Source organism: Alnus glutinosa, chromosome 12, assembly GCF_958979055.1.
Source record: "Alnus glutinosa chromosome 12, dhAlnGlut1.1, whole genome shotgun sequence".
Classification (NCBI taxonomy): domain Eukaryota; kingdom Viridiplantae; phylum Streptophyta; class Magnoliopsida; order Fagales; family Betulaceae; genus Alnus; species Alnus glutinosa.
Genome location: NC_084897.1, coordinates 24,770,445 through 24,789,986, shown reverse-complemented (window position 1 = coordinate 24,789,986; position 19,542 = coordinate 24,770,445). Strand labels below are relative to the sequence as shown.

Genomic DNA, 19,542 nt, shown 5'->3' with positions numbered 1-19,542 from the left:
CCAACTCATCCAATTAATTTTTGAACCATTTTCTTGATGCCTCTATTAGAACCTCTGCATGATCGAATTTATCCCCTTCCATAATGTCTTTGGTGGCAAGAAGACACTTATACTATATATTGGAATAGCTTGTACAACTGCTTTAAGAATGATTTCTTTCCTAGCTTATGAGATAAATTTCAACTTCCAGTCATTAACTCTTTTGCACGCTTTGTCTTTGATACTCTTGAAGGCCTTGGTTCTTAATTTTCCCACAAATGCCGAAGACCCAGATACATATCATAACATTGTGTTGCCAGAAAACCGGATATGGTCATAATTTGATTTCGATGAACTGGGGTGTATTTTTGCTGAAGAACACCAAAGTTTAGCTTTATTAAGCTTCTGCCACGAGGCTCGTTCATAGAGATCCAACACCTTATGCAAACTATGCCAATGTACCAGAGTTGCCTTACAGAAAAACAAACTATCATCTGCAAAAAATAGGTGGTTAATTTGAGGACCCAATTTTGATGTGGGAACCCCTGTGAGTTCTCCTGTATCTTCAGCATGATAAAAAAGATAATTTAAAGCCTCAACACAAATAATAAACAGATAGGAAGAAAGAGGATCCCCTTGTTGTATCCCTCTGGAAGGAACTATGCGCTCTGAGGGAGTACCATTGATGAGCATCGAATAAGTGACCGTACGAACACAAGCCATGATCAGATTAACCCATTAGTTGCTGAACCCCAATTTCCTCATCACACCATCTAGGAAATCCTACTCCACCTTATCATAAGCTTTACTCATATCCAATTTGATAGTTATATACCCTACCTTCCCCCAAATTCTAGCATGCATAGTGTATTAGCGTGCAAGGTTTCAAATACTTCTAGAATAAGTCTACCCAATAGAAAAGCACTTTGGTTATGTGAGATGATTTAGGAAATGACAACTTTCAACATGTTTGCCAGGATCTTTGATACTATTTTGTGTACAACATTACATATGCTAATATGGCGAAATTCACTAACAGACTTCGGATTTTTTTTTTTTTTTTTTTTTGTTAGGACCAAAGTAATGCAAGTGAAATTTAAATCTGTGTGAATAGATCCCGAATTTAAAACATTAAGAACCAGCTGACATGCCTCCTTGCCCACTGTTGCCTAGTTTTGTTGGTAGAAACAAGCATCAAACCCATCTGGCCCAGGCGCTTTAAGTGGCGTCATTTGAGTCAAAGCGTCCCATATTTCTTCTCTAGTAAAATCCTTTAGAAGATGAATATTCATATTTGGTGTAACTGTCTTCTTTAGGGCAAACAAACATTCCCCCAAACCACCACCCGTAAACTCTGACGTAAATAATTGTCCAAAATAGTTTTGGAGGGCATGGCTAATAGTTTATTGGGACTCACATCTAGTACCCCTCGCATTATGTATGCTGTCAATCTGGTTAGCCCTCTTTCTCTGATTAGCGCATGCATAAAAATATTTAGTGTTTTTATTGCCATGCTGGCAGTTAGGATAAGACAAGGGTAGTTATTATCTACGCCATACTCCCAGTATTCCTTATGTATTCGTTGTGTTGACATTCCATGGCTTGATCAGAGCACGTGGTATGAGCTCAATCAACTCGGCCCAAACCGCGGGCTTTAGAGCCCACAATCTCAACCTAAGTTGGCTGAATGGATAAATGGGTATATCATATGATTTATACTAAGAATTTTATGAAAAATGGGATGAAGGTTGTAAATTACAAAAAAGATAGGAAAACTCTATCGATACTATTAAAAAAATATGTGATTCCCAAATGCTCAAAAAATGCATGACAACTTTATAAGCTGGGTTGGAGAAAGAGATTTCCTCCAACTCAGTTTAGAGAAAACATTTATCCTTACAAAAATAGAATAAGATGAGATAGTGAAATAAAAAAAAAAAATTATAAATTAAAGCCTTAAAATCAAAATAGACCAAAGGATGGGATGATTATTTGATTTGATTTGATTTTTTTTTTAATTTTTTTTGTTTTGTTTCAGTAGTAGTATTTAAAAAAGAAGAATGCTACATACACTTCTACTCCTACATTAGTGGCAGTGAAAATCACTTAATCACCATTAAATTTTTGATAAATCACTATTAAGTTTTAGATCAAATGATAATATAAATAATATAACTTGAAAATGTGTATAGCATTTTTTGAATGTAAAAAAAATAGTGTCAAACGTGATCCCGTGAAAACAACTCTATGCTCTAGCTTGATAAAAGCACAGGGTTCTCCCAACGGTGGTCCAACGCGAAAAAACAATCATTATATTCCCAATCGGCTGGAGGCCCCATTGACGATGTCACTGATCCTATTTAACGAATTAACGTAACTTTATGACACTCGCTGAGTCGCTGTAGTGTCGGTGCTCGGAAAAATACGTAAAAAAAAGGTGGATCCAATGAAGTAAAGCACCCCACCGCAACGACGCAACGGTCCTATCTTGCTCTTAACGTAACTCAACGGATCGATATCCCGTGCAATGACACTGTAAAACTAAGCACCACTGTGATTGTGAGATCCCCTTTTCATCGTTCTTTACTCATTGTCATTGGGTTCCATACAAAGAACGCAACGCAACCTCGTAATCCCAATCCTAAAGTGTCCACGTGTACAAGCATCCATACGTGAACCTTTACTCACTCTATCTCTTTGCACTCTGAAGACAGAGACAGACACACAGACAGGGAAGTCACATGACCGACTATTAATGGCTTTGAAGCTTTGCTAAGTTTACCTCCGTTGAGGGTTGTCTTACTGGGTATTGTGAAGCGAAAAAACCCAGTTTTTTGAGATCTGAGGCAAAACCCAGTTGGGATGGCGGGGCTTCAGTATCAGACTCATGGGAAAGGAGCACTTGCTGGGCTTTTGGTGCTGCTCATTCCGGTGTTCTTGCCAAGTTTGTTCAGCCCATTAGGCCATGCCTCGCCTTCCATGTTCTCGGTATTGTTCACATTATCTGGATGATCATGTCTTTCTTGATCTTATTTTCTAGGAATAATTTTGCCTTTCCATTGTGACCAGAATACGGGTCTACGGAAGTTTACTGGGAAAGGCCTTTCCTTTGTTCTTTTACACAAATGGAACTGAATATTCGGGGGTTGTGTTTTTTGCTTCATTTGTAATGTTTTTGAAAAGGTATTGAAGAGTAGGGAAAAGGGAAGGGCTGGGATCAATTAATTTTTGGATGAATAGGGCTGAATCTAATTTATTCCACGTGTTAATGATAGGTGATAGGTTATTTTAAGAGGATCAGATTGAAATAAGGCATACATTAGGAGGAGCTAAGGTCAAATTTGGTAGGAATTATGCAAATTTAAAAGTGTTGACTAGAAAGTGATTGGCTTTCTCGAGTTAACCAGTTGATTTTACTCTGATTGCCAACCAGGTGGGGATCACTGCTAGATGATTCCCCAAGTGACCTTGAGTTAGTGTTAGAAACTCACCGAGTTAGAGTAGGGGTTAGTTATATTCCAATGATATATCCTATGAGTAATATGATGTTGTAATGAATATTCACAAAAAAAAAAAAAAGTGGTTTACATTGTTGGAAATATGATTGACATCAATGATTGAAATTTGAAAAGATCACTACCAATGCAACTAGTTTTCTTTTTCTTTTAATATCTTAGAGTGGTGAAATATGTTACTTTCTAGAAGTTGCGAGTTTTTGGATGGTTATTGAACCTGAGAAAAAAATTTACCTAATATAATTGCACCAAATAATAATTTGACTAAGGTAATAACAATTACAATAGTTTGTTACTAAAGTTCAGCCTTATGTAAACATAAAAGCTATCATCTCTCCACAAAACTTCCTCGCTGATGTTGGCCCTCATGCATTTGAAACAGAGTGTATTAGGATTCTTGTTTTACGAAATTCAGAGAAGGTGAAGTTATTCAGGGTAATCATCTTTGTTTAAATGTATTGGTGTCACAAAATTTGCCTTTTACTTTTTGTTTCTCTTCCTGAACATATACGATCATTTAGACTGAGAAAGCAAAACACTTTTCTTGTATGACTTGTTGAATTATGTATATTGTTTTAAAATACCTCAAATTGATATCTCTCTTTTGTTGTAAGTTATTTTTTATGCCTTTCCAGTTATCAATAAATATCTATGCTACTTCCATGATATCAAATCCAAGGATAGTGTCAAGGCATTCACAATCAACCTGCTTTTAACGTGGTGTATGTGTCTGAAATTAATCTTTTTGAGACCTAAATTGCCCGTTAAATGAAAGAATGGCGTTTCACAGGAATGGAATGCTCCAAAACCAAGGCACTTGCGTCTGCTCAAGAGTGCTTTACAACGTGAAACTGTAAGAGTTGTTGAGCAGCAATCATGCTTTATAAACAAATTTTTAGTTCTGTTAGTTCTGTTTGTACTAAAGTCCTCTTCATGATAACAACCCCACCCCCTTATCAGACAAATGCACAGCAGTCAGATCTCTGGATTCCTTTGGCCAACGAAGGATGGAGACCCAGTGTTGAATCTACAAAACCCCCTTGTAAGTGATGAGAAATAGAGTAACCACAAAGAGCTTTACCTTGTTTTAAATCTGCTATGTGCTGCATGAAGTATTGGGACAGTGTGGCCTAATGTCTTGATATTCATTAATCATAATCAAGCATTTATTTTTCACTGATTAACCCTTTATTTCGTGAAGCATTACCAGAGAAATCTCAGGGATATATTCAGGTATTTCTTGATGGAGGGTTGAACCAGCAGAGAATGGGGGTAGGTACCTAAATACTTTCTGAAACATTAAATGTAGATGTTAATGGGTGACTACAATTTTGAGATCTTGAATAGCAATAATTATCCTTTATTAAAATTTGAAGTAACTTGTCTGTTTTAAAAGTATTATCACTAGCTCAAGTGGTATTTTGTTTCTTTTAAAGATTTGTGATGCAGTTGCCGTTGCTAAAATACTGAATGCTACGCTTGTTATCCCACATCTTGAAGTGAATCCTGTTTGGCAAGATTCAAGGTACTTGCAGGAGCCATATTTGCAGATTTTGTTTTTCCTATTTCTTTATCTCATCAATTTTCGGTGAGGCTTTAAATCAAAGTTGCATGATTTTTTCCTCCGCAGCTCATTCATGGATATATTTGATGTGGATCACTTTATCAACGCATTGAAGGATGATATTTCTATAGTTAAGGAGCTGCCTTATGAGTTCTCCTGGAGTACAAGGGAGTATTATGCTACTGCAATCAGAGCCACCAGAATTAAGACAGCGCCAGTTCATGCTTCGGCAAACTGGTATCTAGAGAACGTATTGCCTATACTACAAAGGTTGGTAGTTGACTAGTTTCCTAAGCCTTTTGTTAGGCTTCGAGCTAAATTGTTGTTCAAATCTTTGGTTCATTTTTGTTTGCATTATCAAGTCCAAATGTATAAAAGTATCATGTACATGACTAATTAAAGCCAAAAAGACTGGATCTTTTTCCCATAAACTTTATAATTTATTTGTGAACTGACATGCATTCTTTCCATTGAAGATCTACAATCTTAATTCAGCTGGATAATATAAAATGTTAAATTGAGTGCACCTGAAGTGTAAGCAGACGTGGAATATGTGCTGGAAGTATATAGTAATAAATGGTTTTGAACTATTTGATATGACTCTATTTCTTTAGATGATGGAAATATTCGAAATAGATTTCTGCTCAAAGATTACAAAACCTTAGGTCAAAATTTCTTCATGCTTATTCTTAGAACAGGCTGTATCTTAGGCAGGCCATATAGTAGTTGTGTCTTATACCAGTGGAGACATACCTCTTTATATCGCCCAAAATTATGTTCTGAATATGAAACTGAATGACAGGTTGTCTGCTTTTGGGTAAATTACACTCTATCCCCCCAAACTTTCACCCCATGTGCACTTACACTTGTAAACTATGGCTCACTGCTCTCAGACCTAAAAACTACCATTTTTGTTCGGAGTTGCACCCTGGGTCAGATTTGGCGTCGCGCTGCCCTACTTGCTGGTTTGTCCATCATTCATTCCACAACAGATCAGATGAAGGACTGATACTTCTCAAATGAGATTGAAAAAAAAAAAACCCACCATTCCATCACATTGGAAACGGTTTCGAAGAGTGTAGAATGTCAGTTCGGTGGTAAGTTTTGAAGGGGAGATTCACGGGTAACTTCGGAGTGTGGGAAAGGAAGAGTTGGTGTAGCGCGTCAAAGGCCCTCACGCAATGCCGCACACAAGGAAGGGTTGCGGGTGGGAGAAGAATTCCTCTCTTTTGGGAGGGGGTGGCCTGTGGCTAACGTCATGTACTTTTGTGCATACCTTGCCAATATATATATATAAGATACCCTAAGTCTTCTCCTTACTTTGCCAAAGAACCACCCCATAACCTGTTCATTATTGAGCCGGATTTTAGTCACCTAAAATCTCCTGAAGCCATTGCCAAAGTCTACTTTCCCCCTCAGTGGCATTTTTCAGCAGTCCACCTAGATAAGTCCATTGAGTTTTACAGGGATGTTCTCCTTCAAACTAAGTCCATTCAAATCAACCCCATCCCCTGTCAAAGAACACCTGGAAGAGTTGCTTTCCACTCTCTGTTCATTATGAAGTTCATCACCCAAAAGGATTGGGGCATGCCCCATTTTGCTTTAAAAAGCCTTTCCAACAGGAAAGTTCAATTCAGTTACCATGATTATGTAGATGCCTGGTACAAAGTTTTATTGCACCAGAATGAGGAATATTCCCACTCCTGGTTTATCAATTTCGATAGAAACTTTAAAGGATCAATTCCTTTATGTTTTCACAGGTGGTGGCAAGTTCATGGACCTGTTCATCAGATCCTCCCTGAAGAAGTCAAAGAAGCCATACAACATTTCTCTACCGTTAAGAAATTGTCCCAGCAAGAAGAACAATTACCAATAACTGTCCATTTCTTTGCCCATTTCAAAGTCTCGTGGATATTAAAATGACAGTATATGTTTAGCAGTCAAAACTGCGTCGCCAGACAATTTTCTGTTAAGTGGTGGGATAAATTCAAGTTCTCCTTGGTTCAGTCCCGTCTAAAAAATGAGTTCCCAGAAAGATCTCTAGAAGTTCAAGACTCTGTAACTCATGTTTCAGAGACTCAAGTTGAACATGTTACCTAAATTCCTAAGCCAGCGTCTTCTACCTCTTCAAAAGGAAAGAAGCCCTCTAAGATCAAGCAAATTGCTCTTAATCTTATGAAGCAACTCATAGAAGCTGAAGATGGTGATGAAGATGAAGAATCCTCTACTTCAGAGTCTTCTATTCAGCATCATTACAACAGTGACCTCTTCCAAGGTGCCCAAGATCCTTATATTACAGATCTGGACTTGGACTCCTAAGTTGCCCCGTCGGCACAAGAAGACAAATAAATGAACAGTATTCGGTCGGCCACCCGACAAGATACTATTCATGAATAGTGATTTTTTCACTATTCACCAAAAGTTTTACCTTGCTTTCGGTGCGAGTTACCTCAAGTAAAAGCAGAAAGAATCTGCTTTCGGTGCACGCCTGACAAGCACTAAGCATGCTGGCATCCCGTGATTCCAGCACTATGCCCTCCTGAAGCCTATTTAAGAAGCAGAAGTCTGAAGTTCAAGGCAGAGCTTATTTCAGAGTTAATACTCTTGTAATCTCACCTGAACCTCTCAAAAGCCAAACACTTGTAATGTTTCATTCCAGTGTTTCTAAGCCTAAGCTTGTAATCGCCAGTTGCATTCTGGCCTAAGTTCATTTGTAAGTTTTCATTCAAGTTACCAAAAGGGGGCGGAAGCAGAGAATAGGGGTTTAGAAGTAGAGTGTGGTGAGAGTAGTGTGGACAGAGTGATGGTGAGCATAGATGAACATAGTAATGTGCATAATAACTTGCATATCAAAATCTGAATACAAAATAAGAGAGTATTCAAAGATCATGAAGAACTTAAAAGTAACGCTTAGATTCAAAATAACTTGAATGAAAACTTACAAATGAACTTAGGCCAGAATGCAACTGGCGATTACAAGCTTAGGCTTAAAAACACTGGAATGAAACATTACAAGTGTTTGGCTTTTGAGAGGTTCAGGTGAGATTACAAGAGTATTAACTCTGAAATAAGCTCTGCCTTGAACTTCAGACTTCTGCTTCTTAAATAGGCTTCAGGAGGGTATAGTGCTGAAATCACGGGATGCCAGCATGCATAGTGCTTGTCAGGCGTGCACCGAAAGCAGATTCTTTCTGCTTTTACTTGAGGGAACTCGCACCGAAAGCAGGGTAAAACTTTTGGTGAATAGTGAAAAAGTCACTATTCATGAATAGTATCTTGTTGGGTGGCCGACAGAATACTGTTCACTTGTTTGTCTTCTTGTGCCGACGGGGCAACTTAGGAGTCCAAGTCCAGATCTGTAATATCATAAGGATCTTGGGCATCTTGGAAGAGGTCACTGTTGTAATGATGCTGAATAGAAGACTCTGCAGTAGAGGATTCTTCATCTTCATCACCATCTTCAGCTTCTATGAGTTGCTTCATAAGATTAAGAGCAATTTGCTTGATCTTAGAGGGCTTCTTTCCTTTCGAAGAGGTAGAAGACGCTGACTTAGGAATTTCGGTAACAGGCTCAACTTGAGTCTCTGAAACATGAGTTACAGAGTTTTGAACTTCTAGAGATCTTTCTGGGAACTCATTTTTTAGACGGGACTGAACCAAGGAGAACTTGAATTTATCCCACCACTTAACAGAAAATTGTCTGGCGACGCAGTTTTGACTGCTAAACATATATTGCCATTTTAATATCCACGAGACTTTGAAATGAGCAAAGAAATGGACAGTTATTGGCAATTGTTCTTCTTGCTGGGACAATTTCTTAACGGTAGAGAAATACCGTATGGCTTCTTTGACTTCTTCAGGAAGGATCTGATGAACATGTCCATGAACTTGCCACCACCTGTGAAACCATAAAGGAATTGATCCTTTAAAGTTTCTATCGAAATTGATAAACCAGGAGTGGGAATATTCTTCATTCTGGTGCAATAAAACTTTGTACCAGACATCTACATAATCATGGTAACTAAATTGAACTTTCCTGTTGGAAAGACTTTTTAAAGCAAAAGGGGGCATGCCCCAATCTTTTTGGGTGATGAACTTCATAATGAACAGAGAGTGGAAGGCAACTCTTCCAGGTGTTCTTTGACAGGGGATGGGGTTGATCTGAATGGACTTAGTTTGAAGGAGAACATCCCTGTAAAACTCAATGGACTTATCTAGGTGGACTGCTGAAAAATGCCACCGAAGGGGAAAGTAGACTTTGGCAATGGCTTCAGGAGATTTTAGGTGACTAAAATCCGGCTCAATAATGAACAGGTTATGAGGTGGTTCTTTGGCAAAGTAAGGAGAAGACTTAGGGTATCTTATGAAAGGCTTTTGAGGTATGGCTAGCTCAAAGGGATCATAAGGACTTATGGGGCTTATTAAGGCAGACTGAAAAGACGGCCTTGGACTTATGATGCTTCCTAGGGAAGTGAAGCGGTTCACCATCTGGGTTGGTGAAGTTCTTAGAATAAGGTCTTGGGAACTTAGTTGGCTTGGGGTGACAAGGTTAAAAGGCTTAGCGTCTGTGCTTAACTTAGGTTTAATGGCCGAAGCCTTTTCTTTCTTCTTATCATCCATTTTTTCCCTGCAAAAATTCACGGGTTAAGAAATTAGGGATTGAATTCTGACTTCCCTTAATATACTCAATGTCAAAATCAAATATGCTTAAGATTGCTTGCCTTCTAGCAAAAATCTGTTTAGATGCAATGTTTTGAACATCTTTTTCTAAAACATGTTTTGCACTCATGCAATCAACTCTTATTAAAAACTTCTGATTTAGGAGATCATCTTGAAACTTTGAAATCCATAGTACTATAGATAAAATTTCTTTCTTAATAGTACTATAATTCTTTTGGGCTGAATTCCAAACACCTGAATGAAAACGAACAATTTGTTCAGATTGGTTGGAATGAACTTGCTGCTTAAGAATACCATCGTACCCAATGTCGGAGGCATCAGTCTCAACGATTTTAAAAGACTCAATAGTAGGAATGCCAAGACAAGGTAATGTCTGGACATGGATTTTAACTTCTTTGACAACTGAGGTATGGTCAGCAGTCCATGGAGGAGGATTCTTTTGAAGTCTATCAAACAATGGCTTGCATTTTTTACGGAGGTTTTGATAGAAATCAGCAACATAATTAAGGGATCCTAGGAACCGCTGGAGTTGGGCTTTCTCATGGATTTCATCAGGAAACTTATCAGCAAATTGGACTTATTCTCGATTGATGGATATTGTATCCAAGAAATCGGATGTTGGTTTGAAACAACTTGATTTTAGTAAGCAGAAACAACTAATCCATTAATTTTGATAACTTCTAGAAACGAATTCAAATGTTTCCAGTGTTCTTCAATAGACTTAGAGAAGATGAGGATATCATCAATGTAAACTATGAAATATTTGCTTAGGGGACCAAAAATATCATTCATAATATTTTGGAACTCACTAGGGGCATTCTTAAGACCAAAGGGCATTACGTTCCATTCGTATTGTCCAAAGGGTGTGACAAAAGCTGTCTTATACTTATCCTTCTCATGAATTTGGATTTGCCAAAATCCACTTTTCATGTTAAACTTAGAGAAGATCACAGATCCACTTAACTTATTGATTAGGTCTCTTTTATTTTGAATTGGATATCTGATCCATTCCAAGACTTTGTTGAGGGGCTTGTAGTTAATGACTAACCTGGGGGCTCCTCTCTCAAGTTCAGCGTTTTTCTGGACATAAAAAGTTGACCATGACCAGGGTGACTTACTCTTACGGATTATGTCTTTACGTAATAGATCTTCTATTTCGTTTCGGCAAAATTCTGTGACTTCTTGGCTCATCTGAATGGGTCTAGCCTTAGTGGTGATTCTTCCTTCATCAAAGTCTTTGATATAAGGAAGGCTTACGGTGTGCTTCTTCCTATGCCAAAAGGCAGTAGGGATATCAGAACAAACTTCACTTTTGATCCTATCTTCAAAGAGTTGGATTCTTTGCTGAAGGGTCTTTTAATTTAACCTTAATCTCATCTTGTAAAAACTCTATCTGTTGAGTCTTTGACTTGATTAGGTTAACAGTCTTAGAGATTGAATTGCTTTTGAAAGCATTCAATTGACTTCGTTCTGGCTTAGCCAAAAACTTGAATTTAACCTTTTCATCCATGGGATAGGTAATTAAACCGTCCTGGTCTGTTGTAAAGGGATACAACAGAGTGATGAAAGGTAAACCTAATATGACTTTATCAGTCATATTCTTAACCAAGACAAATGATGTTTTGAAGTAAACATTGTCTTGACACACATGGGCTTTACTAATTTCAAAAGTAATTTGCATCTTGCTGCCATTAGCAGAACGCAAAGTTTCTTTTGACTTACTGTTATACTTCGTAGGAACCGGTCCTTCTTGTATACAGTTCAGATCTGCACCTGTATCAATTAATACAATTACAGATAGTTCAAAATCTTGAATCTTAATCCTAACCTTGGAATACCATTTTTTAATATGGATTCGGTTGATTAGACTTAGACTTTTTTCTTCAAATGGAGGTATGTCTTCAAGCTTAGGTTCGGACTCGGCTTCGCTATCATTAGGATTGCTAGTGGCTGACTTAAACTTGTGCTCAATTTTCAAGAGATTAACAATTTAACATCCTGTTTTAACTCTTGATTTTCTTCCTTAAGTGTTTTAATCTCAGACTTAATTTGATTAACTTCTAGTTGCAAATCTTTTATTGTGATTTGTTCCTTTGGTTTATCAAATCTTTTAAGCGTGTTGTTTAAACTTATCTCAAGACTCTTTGACTTACTTACCTCCCTTTTTGTGAGAAGTTTTCTTAACTTTTCTAAATATTGTCTTTTTAACTCAGGATTCTCAATTTTACTTATTAGATCAAAAAGCAATTCTTCTTGCTCTTCATCTTTGGTCAAAACTCCAATTGTTTTGCAACAAGTGTCGTTACAACCAAAACTTATGTCTGGACCTGACCCAGAATTACTACTGCAGGAGCAATAGCTGTTATCACTTGAACTAATACTTAGTTCAGACTCATTTTCACTGGACTCAGTATCTTTTATCTCTAACATTCTTATTAAATTTTCCTTTTCTTTGTTAGAGACTTTTAGAGACTTAATGGTTTCCTTAGCTTTGCAATCCTTTGCAAAGTGACCTAACTTACCACACTTATAACAACTATCTTTGTTATTCTTAGATCTTTTAAACCTTTTCTTAGGTTTCCTCTTTTCCTTCTTATAGAAATCATTCGGCTCAAAGCTTCTTTTCTTGAATCTTTTAAACCGTTTCTTATGCTTTCTATATTCTTCATGCTTACGAGACTTCTTATGCTTCTTAGATGGTGCTACCGAAGGCAGACCATACTGCTCACAGAAATTACCCATTTCATACTTAGCCTTTTTCTTATCCTTATTGGCTTGGTTCTTATCCTTAAGGAAGAAAATCAAGAGTTAAGACCTTCTTTTTGGATAGCACTTATGATATTCCCGTAAGTGAGATTATCATACTCTATCACATTGTTCTCATTGACTAAGACTTCTTTGATCTTATGGGCAAAGAGGTGAGGCAGACCGTTTATGAATTTTTCTTTCCAAAACGGTTGGTTGCTATCATCTCTTAACATGACTCTAGAGAGGAATACATCTTTTTACCATCTAAAGTCGCTTAGGGTTGGACATCTAAGGTTACTTAGTTGGTCATGGACTCTAGACGCAAGGTGGCTTGGTGTGCCAATAAAATGTTCTACAATAGTATAGAACAAGGTGTTGACAACATCAGAATCTCCTAATCCAATTTTTTCATTGAATATAGGAATTCCTTCCTCATTGGTTTTGACAGCACTTCTTATGCTGGCTCTTGACTCATTGGTGAGATGCTTTTCCCACCAGGATTGAAGGGTTCCTGTGAAACCCGCAAGGTTGGCTTAAATCATGGTTCATAACATAACTGCTGGAAACCATGGTCATATGGGTTAACTTATCAAGAATTTGCTGCTTTGCTAAACTTTCGATATTCCACTCGTATAGTTTATCAGCAGAAACTGCAAATTGACTTTGGAAACTTCTTTCCACAAATTGGATATCCGGAGGGGTAGGTTTGGGATACCAATTCTTTGTGAAACTTGTTGGTGAAAACTTAGGCTTGTGGATCCTATTCAGCTCTAGAGCTGAAAGGGCTTTTTCAACTTTTTTGATATTTTCATCTGAATCAGACTCCGAAGAGGACTCTGTCTCTGATGAATTCTCAGAAAACTCAGGGATCTTAGTAACAAACAAAGTGTTAGAACTACTAGGCTGTTCTTGTTTGGTTTTGACCAAATCCTTAAGCATTTCCTCTATTTTTTCAACAAAGGGCTTATTCTTGTTAACCTTTAAACTAGTTCCCTGTTTTAGTTCTGGAAACTTGATTATTGGTTTCTCTTGCTTAAAAGGCTTATGTTTCTCTTTTGGAAGAGGCTTATTATCGAGCTTTTCTTCAATCTTATCCAACTGGCTTCCTATGGAGTTTAGGTACTGGTTGGTGTAATTGGCTTGCTCAATGACTTTCTTAACATCTGTGTTCTCAGATGCAACCTTAAAGGGTGAGGCTTTAACCGTAGTGGTTCTATGTTGGAACACTATGGTTTCTTGTAGAGGGTGACTTGAAGAAACAACTGTGTTATTTTCTTTTACCCACTTTTCCTTAGAGATGGTTTGAACCTTGTTTTCTACAGGGTAAAACTCATCAACAAAATCGAAATAAGAGATGTTCATTTCTATTTCAGTTATGTGTTTCTTAAAGCGGCTTAAGATTTCTTTCTTTTGTACAAGGTTGAACCTTTCCTTATAGGCTTTTCTTCTTTCAAGATTTGCTTCAGAGTCAAAATCTTTTTCAAGAATATCAAAATCTATCTTAAAAGGTTTCCTTAGGGTCTACAACTGTTTCAACTATAAAATCAGATTCCGTAGGAGAGGCATTTCCTTCCTGGGATTCTTCATCTTCTAGTTGTGTGTCAGCTGTATAACATGGGTGACTCACTTGAGAGGTTGTTTGGACTCCCTTTAACTTAAGCTTTCTCAATCTTTTTCCAATTCTAGATCTCTTCGCTTTAGTTCTTCCGTTGAGGTAGAACTAGCAAACGAATGCCTAGCTGGAGTTTTATCCTTAGGTTGTCTAGATGATCTAGACCTTGGCACTTCAGATCTAGATGCACTAGATCTTGCAACTTCTTCTATGAGAAGATTTGAATTAGGGGTCGACTGAGAACCTCGGTCGAAACTAATCTTAACAGTACCATCCAAGTACTCCTGGATATAATCTAGATCTCCTAGATTATGTCTTATGAGTTCAGGCTTAAAACTTTCATTGGTTAGCATCCATTCTTTGGGTAACTCAATGTCAGTCCAATTAATAGTTCGAGGAACGTGAATACTCGCGTTACTCTGGCTACTTTGAATCAACATGGTTTGATTCCTTGGGCTTCTATTGATTGCCTGGAAGTTCATGTTAGTTCCAGTGCACTTATAGTAGATCCTGTAAATTAAAGCTAAAGGTTGAACTCCTTCAAGGACTTTGTATCCTTGAGTTCTGATACTTAGGGTTAAAACCTTTAGGATATGGGGATCACTTAGACTTACGGTGAAATCAGGGAAATAGTCAAAATAGACTGGCCCATCATGCATAGTTGCTTCAATGACTCCGAGGAGACAATCCTGCCAGTCTGTGAAGCGGGCATCTCTTAATCCTAGCATAACAGAGGCTTTAAGACCTCTTCTTGTTAGGGGCTTAATGGCGACCTGAACTAATCCGATATGGATAAAGTTGTGGCCTTCTCTTCCATGTCTCTTTATAGCTTCTGGGCTAAAAAGCTGACATAACTCATGTTCCTTATTGAGAGCATAAACTTGCTCTACAGTCTTGACATGTTGTTCAATCTTGAACGATGTCATGGACCACTTCTTCCTGTAAATTTCTTTACTAGGGACTTTGGGTATGTTCCAATCATTGATATCAATGAAGGAATCCTCATCATGGTACTCAACGTGTTTTTCATTGACTACCTCTGGAATCTCAGGGATCTTGGTGGATCTAGAGCTTATTGATGAGTTAGATCTGAACAATCTATTCATCTTTGCAAGTTTAGGGTTACCTGACTTAGACTTTTACTGTTTCGGTCTCTCTACCGCGAGACATTCAGGTGTTTGGAAATATATATATTTGGTTAAGTAATTCTAAAACAGTGCGTCTCAATTCAACCGGGGTAAATTTGTCACGAAAAAATGCATTAGTGTCACATGCCACTCACATGGAGCGTTTTCTGTCAATATTACGGCCAAATTTGACCCATGGTGCAACTCGGAACAATATGGTATTTTGTAGGCCTGAGTTGTAGTGAGTCGTAGTTTAGAGGTGTAAGTGCAAATGAGGTGGAAGTTTGAGGGTAAAGTGTAATTTACCCTAACTTTTTTGAATTAGTATTTTAATAGATATGTGGGTAACATTTCCATAGAATCAATGGCCTTCAAAAACTACTAATAACTTTTATAGTTATGAGATCTCCCGTACATTTGCCATTTGGTGGCAGCTCGGAAGCAAATACATGAAGATTTTACCTCACTTTATAAATGTTAATTTGATATCTTAGACGGTTGCACTTGTTAGTTTTATGTGGATGAAGTAATTTTCTACATGAAGGATTGAAGAAGGTTGTCTTGTTTATTGTCTGTGAATGCTCCATGAACTTCTTGTTTTCAATTTATTTATTTTTTTTTAAAAATTTTTTTTCTCTCTCTTTGGATAAGTAATTTCATCAAAAAGACACCAAGGTGATACCGCCAAATAGTTAGATTCAATTTTTACCCTTCAATTGTGCCATAGCATTACTTAGGGATGTGCTTATAGTTGTTTTCTGGACTTGGCTTAGTCCCTAAATGATCATATCTTCTGAGATTTGAAACATGTTTGTGGTACAGTTATGGAATTGCTGCAATTTCCCCATTCTCTCATCGTCTGGCTTTTGACAACTTGCCCATGGACATCCAGCGGCTACGTTGTAAAGTTAACTTCCAGGCATTAGTTTTTGTTCCTCATATTAGTGCACTTGGTGATGCTCTTGTCAGCCGCCTTCGCAATCCATCTGGCAAAAGTGGCGCACTTGGCAAGAACTACCTCCAGGAGAGCACAGAAGGGGCGGGGAAGTTTGTGGTGCTACACCTTCGGTTTGACAAAGTATGCCCATATATATATATAGTGTAAACAATTTCTACCTTAAATTTTTTCCTGCAGTCTCTTGTCCAAAGATTTGGGGCGACCAAGTATTTGACTTTATAACTTGCTTGATTTACTTCTGTAATGATGATTTTCCTGACAAGCGACAGCAGATTTCAACCTGCTTTATTTTCAAGATACTTAACATGTACTGTCCTTGCAGTATCAATGCATGTGGCAGGCATGCAGTTGATGGGATAGCCACTTTATGGTGAATCATTACTGTATGCAGGATATGGCGGCCCATTCCATTTGCTCATTCATTAGCCTTGTCATTGTGCAGGATATGGCGGCCCATTCAGCCTGTGATTTTGGTGGGGGCAAAGCTGAAAAACTGGCTCTAGCCAAGTATAGACAAGTGCTTTGGCAGGGAAGAGTCCTTAACTCCCAGTTCACTGATGAAGAGTTGAGGAATCAGGGGCGTTGCCCATTGACTCCTGAAGAGATTGGATTGCTTCTTGCAGCTTTGGGCTTTGACAACAGCACTCGGCTCTATCTTGCATCACACAAGGTTTTTTATGTCTCAACTTTTGTGTAGTCTATGTCACTTTTGAAGAAGTGAAATTTACTTTTTTGCTCCCCGGAGTTTTGATCTGTGAAATGGTTATGTTTCCCAGGTATATGGTGGAGAAGCTAGAATTTCAACTTTGCGAAAACTGTTCCCATTAATGGAAGATAAAAAGAGCCTAGCTTCTACGCTGGAACGGGCTCAGATTAAAGGAAAGGCTTCCTTATTAGCTGCGGTCGATTACTATGTTAGCATGCACAGCGACATCTTTATCTCTGCTTCTCCAGGAAATATGCACAATGCATTGGTGAGTACTTCTATCAGGTAGTATCATAGATTTAAGCATCAAGTTCAATTTCTTGGAAGTTTTGCTTCGCACTCTGCCATTGATGAACTTAAAGTTTGGCCCATCCTCATGCATTCAATTAGCATGTTGAAGATGAAAACTTTAAAGTGGGCTCATCCAATGGTTGGTCTTTGATGCGCCACCCTGTGCCACAAGTAAGAAATTGGGATAGGGCGATTTTTAGGAATAAGATCAGTTAGGAATTTTTTTTTTATATAAAATAGACCTAGTTTTTGTTTTAGTGTTGGACACTTAAAAACACTCCCCAAAACACATTCACATACCGAGCCTATTTTTTCTTCACACTATTTCTCAAGGTTGTTTTCACCAAATTTGAGACGGCGTATTTGGAAAATAGGGATTTTCATTGTACTTAACCGAAGCAATGAATTAAGGAAGAATTTTATGCTTGAAAGATATTCGAACAGCGTGGAACCATTTAATGGTCCAGACTGGATTTTACAGATTTAATGGTATATATATTGTCACATAGTGAATAATTCATTGACTTAAACCAGGAGCTTAAGAAAATTTTCAAAATTTTATGTAATATTGTGCGATATCTGTTGGACAATGACAAATGTTGTGATGTCTACAGGTGGGACATCGAACTTATGAGAACCTGAAGACTATAAGGCCGAACATGGCATTGCTGGGCCAACTTTTCCTAAATAAAAGCATTAGTTGGTCAGATTTCCAGCAGGCAGTGATAGAAGGGCATGAAAACAGACAAGGACAGATAAGATTAAAAAAACCAAAGCAGTCAATTTACACATATCCTGCTCCTGATTGCATGTGCCATGCTTGAAGTCAATTTACACAGATTTAAGGATGTGAGGGTTGTCTTCTGTATCTCACGATTTGGTACACACTTCAACTATTGTTTGTGAGTAGTGGCCTCATAAACGTATTGATAAATAAGAGTCTCAATCCCATACCTCCTATTCGTAGTCCCGTTCATGTAATAATATCATGTTAAATAGTTTGCTGTGTTTTACTGAGAGGATGGGAGAGTGATGTTGAGAATGAGTTTGTATTCATCAATTTCTTCCCTAATTATGAAGCACTTTTTTAAGATGTGATTGTGATTTCTCAGTCTACCACCGTACCCCATTGACTGTGATTTGATTTCCAACGAAACTAATTAAGCACTTTTTTCCAACAATCTTTACTTGGGAAATGATTCTGTAAGAGCCTCAGTTTTACCCCTATGACATATAAGAGCCTAAATTTTGACAATTGAAGGCCCTGAATTGAGTTGTGACAAGTAAGAACAACGGTCTAATTTTCTGACAATTTCTCAAGGAAGAACTTGCCAGCCGGCAATATACCAACGCCAAACCAACTAAAATACATGGAATATATATGTAAGTAACTCAAGCCACGTCATTTGCTCTTTGGAGTTCATTAACAATTCTCTTCTTGCGAGGATGGGATGGAAATTGCTCTCCAAGGAATCTCTGTTATGGGTTGAACTTCTCCAGGGTAAATACCTTCCTAATTAATGATATCTCTTTTTTGGATGCTCAAGTTGATCCTTAATCTTCTTGGCTTTGGAAAGGCTTGTCGAAGAAGAGGAATGTGCTAGAGAAAGGTGCTTGTTGGTCTGTTTCAGTTGGGAATAAAATTCTTGTATGGAATTCTCCTTGGATTCTTTCAATGCCCCTCTTCAAGCCTAGGCCGAATGTGAACTTGGTGGATCTTCCAGATTATTCAGTTGCTGACCTTTTACTTCCTGGCCGGTAAGAGATCCTGGAATGTAGATCTCCTTAATGACCTTTTTGATCCGGTTTCAGTTCAGAATATTCTTCAGATTCATATTCCTTATGCTTGTTATGAGGATAAATAGTCTTTGATACCTTCTCCTTCAGGTATTTTTTCCATTAAGTCTGCTAGGGAAGTCTCTTTGATTTCGGCTATTATATCCTCTCCCTTTCTTCCCGTGGTCTGGTTGGCTCTATGGGGCCTCAAACTTCAAGCCAGATTGAAACATTTTCTCTGGAAAATTGGATGAGATATTCTTCATTCAAGAGCTAATATTGATAGATTTGTGGTTTCTGAAGATGTAAATGCTTGGGTTTGTTCTTTTTGTCGTGGTCATCTTGAGACTCTAAGCCATATTTTCTTGAACTATGATTTGGCTAAGTATCTTTGGAGTTTTTCTCCTTGGTCTCTCCATATATCCTCTTTTTCTTCCAAGCCTATCTTTGAGTGGATTCTGGCTATTATTTATCCTTCTAGTAGGCTTGGTATTCCTATTGCTGAATCTAGAAAGTTTTAACTTTTTGCAGCAACTATGTTGGATTTTATTTGGTTGTCGCGAAATAAGCTTATTCATGAGGCTAT

At 37.8% G+C, this 19,542-nt stretch overlaps 1 protein-coding gene across 2 annotated transcripts; it reads left to right on the top strand.

Annotated features, from left to right (window-relative positions):
* The first annotated feature begins 2,520 nt into the window (after positions 1-2,520).
* LOC133851704 (O-fucosyltransferase 31) lies at positions 2,521-18,271 on the top strand. 2 transcript variants are annotated; one of them, XM_062288251.1, is made up of 10 exons: positions 2,521-2,967; positions 4,285-4,347; positions 4,455-4,536; positions 4,696-4,766; positions 4,931-5,019; positions 5,125-5,328; positions 16,048-16,303; positions 16,575-16,853; positions 16,960-17,157; positions 17,795-18,271. In XM_062288251.1, the coding sequence occupies exons 1-10, from the start codon at positions 2,842-2,844 to the stop codon at positions 18,002-18,004; spliced, it is 1,578 nt and encodes a 525-aa protein (XP_062144235.1). In that variant the 5' UTR covers positions 2,521-2,841; the 3' UTR covers positions 18,005-18,271. The 2 variants fall into 2 exon arrangements, with proteins under 2 accessions (XP_062144235.1, XP_062144236.1); XM_062288252.1 differs by having other exon boundaries at positions 2,527-2,967; positions 16,626-16,853.
* The last annotated feature ends 1,271 nt before the right edge of the window (positions 18,272-19,542 follow it).